Below are 13,150 nucleotides of genomic sequence, written 5' to 3'. Positions count from 1 at the left end.
AATGTAATATGTCGTTCAGGTACCTTGAACTTGTGTTGTATAGCCAGAAGACGACTAAAGAGGTCCTCAGCCTTACTGAAGATGGTGAGGAACCCAGAGGCATTCCTGTCGATCATGACACTGAAGATAAGCTCCTCCGCCTGTGCACTGACCCCTTTGAACTGGTTTGGGATTGAGATGAACCGTTTCATATCCCTGAAATAGCGTGCTCGCACCTCCTCAAATGGAGGACGGAACTGCAAACGGCCCTGCCTATTCAGAAGGAAGACATGACAAATCAAACAAGGTCTTTTTTTCGTTAAATACACACATGCCTTTTAGGAGAGAGAAAAAAAGAGAAGATAACCATGCCTAAATACAGTGCCCATAAAAAGTATTCACCCTCTTGGATGTTTTCCCTTTTATTGCTTTTATAAATTTAATCATGGTCAATATAATTTGGCTTTTTTTTTTTTTTTTTTTAATTTACAAAAAACAACTCTTTAATGTCAAAGTGAAAACTGATTTCTACACAATAATGTCAATTAGTTAAAAATATAAAATGTAAAATAGTTGATTGCATAAATATTCACCCCCTTCAAGTCAGTATCTAGTAGATGCACCTTTGGCCGCAATCACAGCACTGAGTAAGTGTGACTAGGTCTCAATCAGGCTTATACCTCTGGACACAATTTTACTCCATTCTTCTTTGCAAAACTGCTCAAACTGTCATGTTGCAAGAGAATCAGGCGTGAACAGCCATTTTCAAGTCCAGCTCTCTATTGGATTGAGGTCTTGATTGAGGCTTTAACTCGGCCACTCCAGAACATTCACCTTGTTGTCTTTAAACCATTTCTGTGTAGGTTTCGCCGTATGCTTCATGTAATTGTCTTGATGGAAAATAAATCTTTTCACTTTGATATTAAAGAGTTGATTTTTTTTTTTTTTTAAAGCCAAATTATATTGACCATGACATGGTGTGCCCCAGGGCTCTGTCCTACTCTTCATCATCTACCTACTTCCCCTCGGCAAAATCTTCCGCAAATATGACATCCATTTCCACTGCTACGCGGATGACACCCAGCTCTACCTCTCCAGCAAACCACTCAAATTCCACTCTTCCACCTTCGTCCCTCACTGACTGCCTCAGTGAACTCAAATCCTGGTTCTCCGCCAACTTTCTCAAACTGAAATCCTCCTCATTGGCACAAAATCAATCCTTGCCAAAGCTGACAGTTCTTCCCTCACCATCGACCACTCCTCTGTCTCCCCCTCCCCTCAGGTTAAGAGTCTGCGTGTCATCCTCGACAGCACATTATCTTTCCAATCACATATCAATAACATCAGCCAGTCTGCATTTTTCCATCTACGTAACATCAATCGCCTCCGCCCCTCCCTCTCTCCCCACTCCACTGCCATTCCTTTATACAGCCTTGTCACCTCCCACATTGACTACTGCAACTCCCTTCTCTTTGGTCTACCTCACAAATACCTCCAAAAACTTCAACTGGTTCAGATCGTCACCAGAACCCCCTCCATCAACCACATCAACCCTGTTGTGCAGCAACTACACTGGCTTCCGGTCAAGTTCTAAATAGACTTCAAAATCCTCCTGTTTACATTCAAGGCCATTCACAACCTTTCCCCTCCTTATCTGTCTGACCTCCTCCACATCGCCACCCCTTCCCGTTCCCTCAGATCTGCCTCCTCCATCCACCTCTCTGTCCCCCCCGCCCGCCTCCTCACCATGGGGAACAGGGCTTTTAGCCTCTCTGCCCCCCGACTCTGGAACTCACTTCCTCCGGACATCAGGAATCTGGACTCTCTCCCTCTCTTCAAATCGAGGCTAAAAACTAATTTATTTGGAACTGCATACCCCACTTAACTTGAACCACTACCTCACTCTACTCTGTTTTGTCTGTTCTACACAGTCTTTAATCTGTTTTGTTTTGTTTATTATTTACTGTTTTGTTTATTAATTGTACTATGTCCTCGAGTGCCCAGAGAGGCACCTTCAAATAAAATGTATTTTTATTATTATTATTATTAATTTATAAAAGCAATAAAAGGGTCAATCCAATGGGGTGAATACTTCTTATAGGCACTGTACATGTGTGAGAGGAAGAGAAAATGATGCTAACCCGTACAAAAATAGATACAAAGCAGAGAGAAACAGAAATAGAGAACAGACACAAAGAGAATTAGACAGAAAGTTGGAAAAGTGAAAGTGGGTGAACTGACTTGAAAGTGAGGTCTATGTGTATTTCAGGCAGGTTCCTGTTCAGGGCTTCCAGTCCAGTCTGGTACTGGTGTTCAAGAGCCTTGTATAGCTGATGGTTCCAATGCTGACGCCATGCCCGCATGTCATCAGACCTAAAGCCCTACACACACACACACACACACACACACACACACACACACACACACACACACACACACACACACACACACACACACACACACACACACACACACACACACACACACACACACACACACACACACACACACACACACACACAAATTAGTTTTCCAGTAAAGAGAATTAAGATGTGTTATACAGGTTGTGTACATTCAATGAGGAATTTACTAATTGCTTACTAATTACATTAAAAAACAAAAGGGGGGAACTATTAATGTAATCAATTAAATAAAATAGTGTCAATCCCAGAATCCTGGTGTACGCTGGAATACTTTTTTTGATTACTGTAATTTGCCCTGCATCAGCTAGCATCCAGGAGACTGACAGTGCTGTGCAAAATCATTCTGTATCATTACAAAATTATGACTTTGGGTAGCTGTGGCTCAGAAAGTTAAACGGGTTGTCCACAATCAGAAAGTCAGTGTTTCAATCCCCGGATCCTCCAGTCTGCATTAACCATTTATGGATTTCATACTGAAAATATGCTGACAAAGCCATAAATTATAAATAAAGCCTATTTTTATTATGATTGTGTATTTTCTCCACTTCCAGGTTTGACATATAATTTTAGCCTTCAGCAACATACAGTACATTTAATTGTTTGTTAGATGATTGTTTGTTAGATTGCATGAACCACGGAGAACCGTGAATACTTGATTACAGTAAAACTTAGCGTTGAAGGCCAGTGGTAAACTCCCTTTCCCTCTCTCTCCCTCTCACCCCCAACCAGCCGATGCAGATGGCCGCCCACTTAGAGACTGGTTCCTCCTGAGGTTTCTTCCGGTAAAGGGGAGTTTTTCCTTTCCACTGTAGTCAAGGGCTTGCTCATGTGGGGATGTTGGGTCTATTCAATTTAAACTAAAGAGTACGGACTAGACCTGCTCTCTATGTAAAATGCCTTGAGATGACTTTTGCTGTGATTTGGCGCTATATAAATAGAGATTGAATGATTGATTGAAACCATACTTGTTGTTGTAATCAATACCTGAGCCTCCAGAGTGGCAAAACCAGTACGGAGCTCCTGAAGGCCATCTTTCCATCGCTGCTGATGTTTCAGTAGATCCACATTCATTAGTGTCACCACCTGAGAAACGCAATCAAGTGCACGTCAAGCAAAGCGGGGGAAAAAAGTGAGTTCCATTGAAATGTACAAATAACAAAGAACTCAATTTATAGTCCTGGCACTCACTTCCCCTATTATTATTTATTTACTAAGATACCATTGGTAAAAATTTGAGGACAAGCTACAACCTTGTCTATGAAGTCAGTGTGCCATTTGCGTAGCTTCCTGTTCTCGGTAGAAAGTTTCTCAGCAGCAGACTGCAGCTTGGTTATGTAAACCTCCAACTCTTTTGGGTTGTCCCATGTGATCTGTAATTTACCGCCCGAGTCCTTCGAATGAGAACGGGGATTCTGACAAAGAAAACAAAAGAGGTTAAAAGAGGTTATCTACAGTTCAAGATAGGATACTGCCCAGGTGCAACATACAGGTGCTTATAGGCTTAGTTAGTTTTATTTTTAAAAGATGTTGTTGTGTTGTGTTGTGTGAACTATAGCTCCTATAGTTTTCTATGAATAATTAAAAAAAGAAAAATGCATAGAAAAGGGTCATACTTCTTTCTTTTGTATGATTAATGCACATAATAAAAGTTAAACACTGGAAAATCTTGAGGTCTACATTCCATTTTTATAACATAACACTTATTATTACATAAAAAAATGGTAATGATTATAACAGCATGTTTTATAACGTTAACGTACAAGGCATAGACCGAAAGAACAATTATTTGCAACTGTGGACAGTACCTTAATAACCTGTTCAAAGGCCAGGGCAAGACCAAGCATCATAGGTCTCTGAGAGGGAATCATCTGCTGGTCGATGGTGTTGTAGAAATGGGCCACCTACAACACAGTAACACTTTGTTACATATTATGAGTGGGACGTATTGCAACAGAAAGAATGATGCAGAAATTAAAAAAAGGAGGAAAGATAATGTTGGTTTGTGTGTGCGTCAGTGTGTCTAGATTCTCACTCTCACCTGTTTTAGGACAATGGCCTGTCTGTAGAATCTGTCTGCAGTATTAGCAGCCTGTTGTATCCTGGCTGGAATAGGAAAGCCAAGGGCAGAGAGTTGTCTGACCTCCCTCACCAGGCTGACCAGTCTGTCTGAGTACTGGATCTTTAGCCGGCCGTCCACATGGTCCAGGTCCATCACTCGGTTACTGGCCTGGAGACTACAGAGAAAGACAGTTATATTCGGGGATTAAAATACTGGATGTATTTTCAAACCTTCACAAATATAAACTTAAGTGCCCATGATCAATGTGCTAATAAGCTGATGAAAAATATGGAGAAGAAAAAACATACAGTCTTTGGAGCTTATGAAAGAAATTATGCACATTACTGTCTAAAATAATGTAGTAATTATTTCCTGCCTAGTGTCTCCAATGCTGACGTATTAAATGCTTTCATTGCAATTAAGATGAAATTATTATCCATAGTGTTACTCTGAGCATTTGTCTTGTTAACTGAGGTCAGTGTGTCCAACCTGATTCCTGACTTTGGGTCAGCCAGTCCAGATAGTATATCTCTTGACCAGTCCTCAAACTGTTCCTGTTCATACGCCCTCAAAACCTCCAGCAGATCATCACAGAAATGCAGAAACCCTTTGAATCCTGACAGGTCTGAGAGCAAAACCTCAGCAATGCGGACCGAATCCTCCACCTAATGCAAGCATGAGAATACAAAAAATTATATATTTTTTAATCCTCGTGAATTTTTTCTTAAACTTTCTTAAAATGTGAACATCTTTCTACTTTTATAACAAAACAGCTGTAAAACTTTCTCTTACACATGAAGACCACACAACATTTGTGCTATTTGGTAATCAACTACATATGTAGACACACTCAGCTACCTTGTGTATGAGCTGTCGGACCCAGACAATTTTGTTGACCACCTCAGGGAGGTTCCTGCCTATGAGTGGCCCAGATATTTCTCCGGGGCCTCCATGGCAACGACTCTCAAAGTCAGTCTTCAGGCCTAAGAAAATCAATGCAGGGGTAAGGAAATAAAAACAGAGAACAATGTTTTATGATACTCACACTGACTTTTCTTTGACAGAGCTAATCGTTGCAGACAAGAGATTTTTAATTTTTTCTGTCATGTATCATTTTACATTTATGCATTCAATTTATCCACACAAAACACAATAACGAGCTACCACACCATCTCTGACAAATACAGTTACACAAGTGCTTTGAGACATAATGATATACCCTTGTTGTAGTCCAACAGTCTGGCCAATAATGTCTCTCTCTCTGTCTGCAGCACTTTGCTGATAGTGGGACGTCTAATCAACTCTTTGTGCTTTTGAAAAACCTGCAACAGCTAGAAAAAACACCAACGTCCATCACATACGGTAAGTTCCCACCTTAACATACACACAACCAGCATTTCACAACCTGAGCTGAAGTAGTATGTTTCACTACCTGTTGTGGGTTGTCTTGCACGTCAGCGATGTAGATCTTTAATCTACCAGCAACATCCTGTTCTGATGGAGCCATTAGACGCTCAAACTGTGCCATTGCTGATCTCCAAAGAGGCTACAAAATCATACAACAAAAATTCAGACAATGAGTAAAAGGGCTCATCCTTGTCTAAATAGACTGTGTAGAATGTCCAAATTATACACTTTTGCTTTTCTTTGTTTGCAGGTACAAGACTATGATTAAACACAGGATCAAAGTCAATTGAAGCGATTGAAAAATTATCACAAATTGACCGCAACTGGGAAGCCTTTGCTACTATTAGCTGCTTTGACCAGAAAGAAAGCATGATTGAACTTTTCTCAGCCTGAATAGAAATCCAGGTAATGTTGAAAGTCACTGTTGCCACGCAATGAGGAATTTACATTCATAATATATCCTGGCATCAAGCCATTGCAATTAATCAACCACAGACATGGGGAAGGCTTGGACAAGGTAATTTTGAAATGTCACATGTACATGCACATGCACATGCACATGCCCAGTCCCCTACAACTAACCTCAGTGTAAGGGTTGTAGTGCAGAGGATTGAGTCCAGAGAAGGGTTCAAACACACGATGTGAAGTCAGAGCCTGCTGCTTTCCTCCTGGTAGCAAATGCAACAGTTTCTCATGGACCATCCGCAGAGTCACCACCTGGTAGACATAAACAGGGAGCGTGCATTCATATTTTATCTATGTCCACCTTTTTTATTTATGCATTTGTCTATCAGGCTCACAAGATTCAACTGTATGAGTGTCACACCAAAACTTTACATTTAATTACAAAACATTCTAAACAATAACACATTTCCATATAACATGTCCAAAAGCATGCTAAACTGACAAACAAGCCATTAAAAATACTAACAGGGCAGATATTAGAAAGTTCCCACACTTAACTTTATGTCCATAAAAGGAAATGATACAGTTTATTATAAAGAGGAAAGAGGCATCAGTATGTCAGTGACAGTGGCTACATGTCTCCGGATCACTGTAGCAAGTCTGTGGTGGGCCAAATAAAAACTGTAACAGGGAAAGTAAGGTTGCTAGTTTAGTTTTTAATAGATTTGTATGACGTTGTAAAAACATCATAGACCTGTAGCTGAAGTTAGGATAATTAAATCTGTATATACTAATGTGTCAACGAATGCCAGATGGATCAATAAGGTGCTTTGCATCTAAAAACCATAAAAAAGAGTACTATAAATTTAACAATGTTATCTAATAATTAGGGCTGTCAAAGTTAATGGGTTAATAACGCATAAAGCAAACACATGTATCCACTCCCATGTTAATAAGAGTAATTAAAATTTGAAAAATATCCTTTTAATATACATTTAGAAAAAAATAAAAAATGAGTTAACTCATGACAATCATTGGATTAATCACGATTAAATATTTTAATCGATTGACAGCCCTACTAATAATATAAAAAATATGTATAAGCAGTATTATAAAGGAAGGAGACTTAAAAAAGCTCCAAAAATGTGAGTTTCCTGTTCAATCTATTTGTGGCTCACTTTTCATTAGGAATGTAGAGAAGTGGAAATTCCACTTTAATGTTTGACATCTGCCTCATTACAAAAAAGCAGAAACAAAGAAAGGAATATCCAAAACAGTAGTTACAATTGTATTTCAAACACTGAATGAAATGGACCCATTGTACCACAATGTCATGTAGAAAAAAATGAGAAATGCACACTATTGAATAAATATTTATCCATCAGAACAGAATCCTATCGTACCTCATCCAGTCTCTTTGCAAGGCAATGCAGTGTTTGCGGGCAGTGCTTATTTCCCTTCCAGGGGTGAGGAGCATGTCTCTTCCACACCTGAGAAGGAAAGCAATTAAACATGTCTCATTCGTTATCACAGTGACACTGGTTATCCCCTTCTAGCTTTTATTTTAAAGGATCTAGATTGGCTGTAAGACAAGTTTACTGATTAAGTAGATTAAAAAAAACTAAGGTTTTGATCTTTGAAACTATGAGTGGATACTTTTTCTCATCCATACCTGTCCAGTCAGATGCTCACAAGCTCCCACCCATTGCTCACAGATTGCAACACCCGTTCTCAGGTTCTCTCTCATGGATACAAATGGCTCCTCAAAAATTTTAAGATCACTCAGTTTCCTCTGCACATATCTTCCAAGGGCTCCACCTTGTACATGTATATACACACACAAAATGTTTACATATAAACAAACATGTACACATACACAGAAAAGTTACAGAAGCACATACAGTTAGTCTAAGATTGCCTAACAGCTTTTCCCAATGTTTCTAATAGGTTAGAGACAATAAAGTATATAGGTAGCACTGAGTTAACATTAACAATCAATCATTACAATATGAAGCATATTGCTGTTTTATTTTACCACATTATTGACAAGCCATTTCCAATGTATACAGGCAGTACTGTGAGAAGCTCCTGTGAAGTCAGTTTCACTTCTAAAAAGATGTGCATTTCATCAATAACCAGAGTACTCAAATGATGTTTGTAACAAAAGTATTGACGCACATTGCACCATAAAAGCAACACATTTGTTTTCATTTCCTAGTTTTAGCTCACCAATAACATCCATGAGTCGGACCATGCGAGTTTCTGGATAGGGTTCATAATCAGTCTGCCGCCAGACGTCATCCAGAGTGTCTCTGCTCTGTTCTACCAGATCTACAACATCAGCCATAGGCAGGCCATCGAGACCACAATACTCCTGTAGGAAAAACAGAAGGCACATAGTTTGGTTTAGCTTTTAGTTTAGTTTTGTCACATTTACAGTAGTTCACAGTAATCTGACATAGTTTGTCTGTTACTACTGAACAGGATGTAAAATAATGGCAATGTTGATATTCACAATTTCAGGATTAAGGATCAGGATCAAAGTTAAAATAATTAAAAGAGATTAATAACATTAACAGCATTAACAACCACCTTGTATACACATGAAAATATGTAGTAAATACAGTTATTCCACTTTTTTCCCTTATGTAGGCAGTCTTGAAACAAAGTTGTACATGTGTACCTTTTGTATGTGTTTAAATTGCTCAGCGAAATGTGTAGCCCTTTCTCTCAAAATGTTCTTCTCTGCAGACTCAGTGAGATCAGCCCAGTACTGGAACTCATCACCTGGAGTAAGGATGCCTACATAAAGAAAATATGAGTACATAGTGTGAAAAGCATAATGTAACATTGTTCCACACTGATTCAATTAAAGTCCAACTGAAAACACATTTACTCATTTGATTTTGCAGTCAAAAATGACGTTAACGTGTTTACATGTATTCTTAATACTTTTTATCAGTAAAAGGAAGAACAATAACAATGAAAAACTGAATTCAGAGTAATATCACAAATGCCAATGCAGAGGTGGGTTGTTGTTGTCTGTGTTTGATCACCATAGGCAACAAGTGACATGCAAGTCATGAGATGGTAAGTGATCCTGTGCAACACTAAAATTACCTGATTATGCATACAACTCATACCTTTATGCATATATTTGTTTTACACAGTACATTAGACCAATTGGTGACAGGTCAGTTATAAATATAAAAATAATGCTGTCTTTAAAGTTTAGCTGATAGAGCATGTCGGTACAACTTCGAGCAATAAGGATGAACTTTTCCACAAGTAATACTTTAATTCAAATAATATGCAGCAATTATTAACACTTTCCTTTCATAAGCACTTGCAAGATTCTTCCCCAAAAGATACTATCTAATACAGCCTCTAACATTATTTTTTTTTGTTCTATGGCCCTGACATGCGTATTTCTAGCTGGAAAAATGTATTTGCCTACCTAGGATATCTTCTTCCGTGCAAGCCTTCTTGGCAGATGGTCGTGCTCCAGACTGGCGGACCACTGAGCCGAGGCCCTGCTCCAACTCACTCAGCAGGCCTGCCAACTTAGGGTCAAACGCTGAACGCCAGTGCTCATCCTTGAGATCAAGAAAAGACAGACACTTTCTCAAGCTTTAGACTACATAGTATTGTTCTCTGCTCCTCTCCTCAGACAAATACTTTGAAGTAGAATTGAAATATATATTTTAATGCTGTATATAGTTGCATATATAATAATTCATTTAAAATTCTCTCTGATTAATTTTGATAGCAAAGGGGAGCATCCATGAAATGCTTTGATACACAGATGCAGGCTTACCTTGAGCAGCACGGGGGCAAAGACCTGTCTGACAGCCTGGTAGAGGGTGTTGATGGGAGACTCCAGCATGGATGAAACAAGGAGGCTCTGGTGGAGGTTGTCCTCTGTGATCACTGTTGGATACAGCTTGAAGAACACCAACACTTTCTCTCCGCTGTCCCCCGATGCTTCAATCTGATGAATAAAGAAAAAAGAAAAAGAGGACATTGTTTTAATATTTACAATTGGTCTTTTGTGGAATTGCTGTTTAATGATCTGAGGCATATTTATCATCTCTCCCAATACCTTTTATATGTACTGCTCCTCTATATAGTTTTTGATAAAGTGGTCATACGTTGTGGTTTAGTTTGCAATTTTTAAACATTGGTTTAGTGTTGTGATTTTTATAAAGTATAAGCCCAAAGCCCTTTTCATGTGGATGTTGCTCCATAGCAACTGGAGAGCTCCTTCAGCGACAGACTCCTTCATCCAAAGTGTGTGAAGGAGCGATATCGCAGGTCCTTCCTCCCTGCAGCTGTCAGACCGTACAACCAGCACTGCTCCCAGTAAACCTCAACCCCCCCACCCCCAACCTGGACAATTGGACACACTGCACTTTTAATGTCCAATACACTGCAATTTTAGTATTTCATGTATACTACTAATTTCAAATGTGTGCAATATACATATAATATACATATATATCTATCTATCTTCACTTTAATCTGTGCAATTCTGTACTTATTATTCTTGTTCTTTATTCTTTTTCTTATTGCTGCTCATATATTCTGCTGTCCACTTGCTGCTGTAATAATGCAAAATTCCCCATTGTGGGACTAATAAAGGAATATCTTATCTTATCTTATCATATCTTATGAAACTCTAACACTTTAATGCTTGCTTCAGACATTTGTATTACCTTATTTGACAAGTGAAGGTCATTTTCATGTCTGCTGATGGACAGGACGAATTCATTTCCGTCATCCAAGAAGTTATTGAGCTCTGAGCTGTCATCCAGGGAGGACGAAGGCTTCAGCCCATAGAAGTTTCCAGTTGTGGTCAAGATAAACTTCTTTCGAGCATCTTCTGAACCGCGGGGCATCTTTTAGCTGGAACTAGCTGAAGTAAACACAAAAAAAGAATTAATGCATAGGGACACATGGGTTAGAATTGGCGTTTCAGTGACAGGTTAGAGCAGTGCTATCAGTGCTGATATCGTTAATGAGTTAGTTTAGTTTAGTTCAATTTATTTGCACAAAAATAAAAATAAAAGAAATATAAAAAATAACAATAAAAATACAACATGTGCGGGTGAGGTAGAAACCCACTCTGGGCTTATCTTAAGACCTCACATATAAGAGATAATATACAATAACAATGCAAAGAGAATGTAATTTACCTGAATAATATTATCTACAAACAATGAGAATAAAATAAAGGAAAACAGCAAAGAAATTGACAAAATCCGAATTATGCACAACAATATTTTGTAATCAGAGCATTTTTTAGTTTGGTTTTGTATGTGGGCAAAGACATAAGATCAGTAAGTAAATGCACATTTCTGTTCCATAACTGTGCTCCACGGTATCTGGTTGAAAACTGTCCACCAGATGTATGATACATTGGTAAGTATAGGTTATTGATTTGTCTCGTTGAGTGTTGGTGTGCCTGAGAACTACAAATAAAACATGTTTGGAAACTGTCTGCTAAAGTTATACTCATTTCTGACTTAAAAATAAAAGTACACCCAACCAAAAATAGACAGTACTTTACATTTCAATAAAACGTGGAGCAGTTGCATCCCAATGCTTTGAGAAAGTTGCCATGCTGAGTTCAATCATTAGCTAATGTTAACATCATTTTAAGTGTGCTATCTCTCAAAACAAACGATGTTAGCGTATCTAACGTGAGCCAGCATGCAAGTAGCTTCTCCTTCTTAGTTACACGGAGAGTGCTAGAATAATGTTAGAAAAGTTATAGGTGCAGCATTTTAAGCGACGGCTAAAAAGTATGGGAGGGCAACTTTGGCTAGCTAGCTAACGTTAGCTCACCGCCTCCGTGAAGTAATGTTACTCATACTAGCGAGATGAGGTCTGAGCATGCTAGCTGATGAAGTAAATCCCTTGTTTTATACCGTTTTGCCAGTATCTGCTGCAGTTCCGGACGCTTTGGTAACTCAACCCATGGAGTGAAGCAACAACAATCTGTAGCTGCTTCTGTCCGTGTGGTCTTCCAGATTATGCTTGCGTGGTTACTAGGTAACAACTACGAACCCCTACGCAAGTAAATGGTGTCACGCATATGGTGTGACGTACAACGTGACTACGCTGTTTACGTAGGTTAAGCACAAAATCAGCGTCTGTTTTTGTTTCATTGTCTTTCTTTCTGGTAGGGCTAAATGTACTAAAGATAAATTGGTATTTCTACTGTACTAATCGATGGAAGCCCATTTCAGCAAATATGATTACAAAAAATGTATTTAAGCCATTATAATGGGAATTGGGAACATTCAACATAATGACTTAGTATCTCAAAATAATGCGAAATTATCTCAAATTAATGAATAAAATAAAAAATAATGATCTTGTGACTTATTAGTATCTCATTATTTTGAGATACTAAGTCATTATTTTGAGAAAGTATGTCATTATATTGATTTACAGGATCTTTCTTCTTTTCTTTTTTTTATCACATTGGCGGAAATGGGTTTTGATACTGATCAGTAACTTTAACCACAAATTGTAATCTGTAATTTAAACAAAGATAAGACAACAGTTGATTTTGTAAGCATTAAACAAAAAAGCATATTCCACACCGTGGTATTTGGTTATAACGGGGGTCTGGGGTCCTTAAGCAGTCACCCACTATGTTATATCATCATAATATCCTTAGGTTAAGCTGTACAGTATGGACTTAGTCTTATTCAGTGATCTTAAACTTCAAGATCAGGGATTGATTTTGGGTTAGATTAATGAAGGTCTGTCTAAACATAGTTGCTGATTAAAACAATAATGACATCATCTAAAATTGACAGTTCACAGTCATGCATAATATATATTCAGTATTAAAAGTCACATTCAT

The 13,150-nt window shown here is 38.4% G+C and overlaps 1 protein-coding gene across 1 annotated transcript in view; it reads right to left on the bottom strand.

Moving 5' to 3' along the window:
* dync2h1 (dynein cytoplasmic 2 heavy chain 1) overlaps positions 1-11,171 on the bottom strand; it is a 154,574-nt gene extending 143,403 nt beyond the window's left edge. Inside the window, 18 exon segments of the mRNA XM_062418496.1 lie at positions 24-252; positions 2,221-2,360; positions 3,387-3,485; positions 3,653-3,814; positions 4,208-4,303; positions 4,441-4,636; positions 4,951-5,126; positions 5,320-5,444; positions 5,681-5,792; positions 5,894-6,007; positions 6,451-6,585; positions 7,677-7,763; positions 7,946-8,091; positions 8,503-8,647; positions 8,957-9,075; positions 9,731-9,869; positions 10,091-10,264; positions 10,989-11,171. Of these exon segments, the coding sequence (XP_062274480.1) occupies positions 24-252; positions 2,221-2,360; positions 3,387-3,485; positions 3,653-3,814; positions 4,208-4,303; positions 4,441-4,636; positions 4,951-5,126; positions 5,320-5,444; positions 5,681-5,792; positions 5,894-6,007; positions 6,451-6,585; positions 7,677-7,763; positions 7,946-8,091; positions 8,503-8,647; positions 8,957-9,075; positions 9,731-9,869; positions 10,091-10,264; positions 10,989-11,171 (2,577 nt within the window).
* Positions 11,172-13,150: the final 1,979 nt, after the last annotated feature.

Source organism: Scomber scombrus, chromosome 5, assembly GCF_963691925.1.
Source record: "Scomber scombrus chromosome 5, fScoSco1.1, whole genome shotgun sequence".
Classification (NCBI taxonomy): Eukaryota; Metazoa; Chordata; class Actinopteri; order Scombriformes; family Scombridae; genus Scomber; species Scomber scombrus.
The sequence above is the reverse complement of the archived record's forward strand: the minus strand, read 5'-3'. Positions and strand labels throughout refer to the sequence as shown.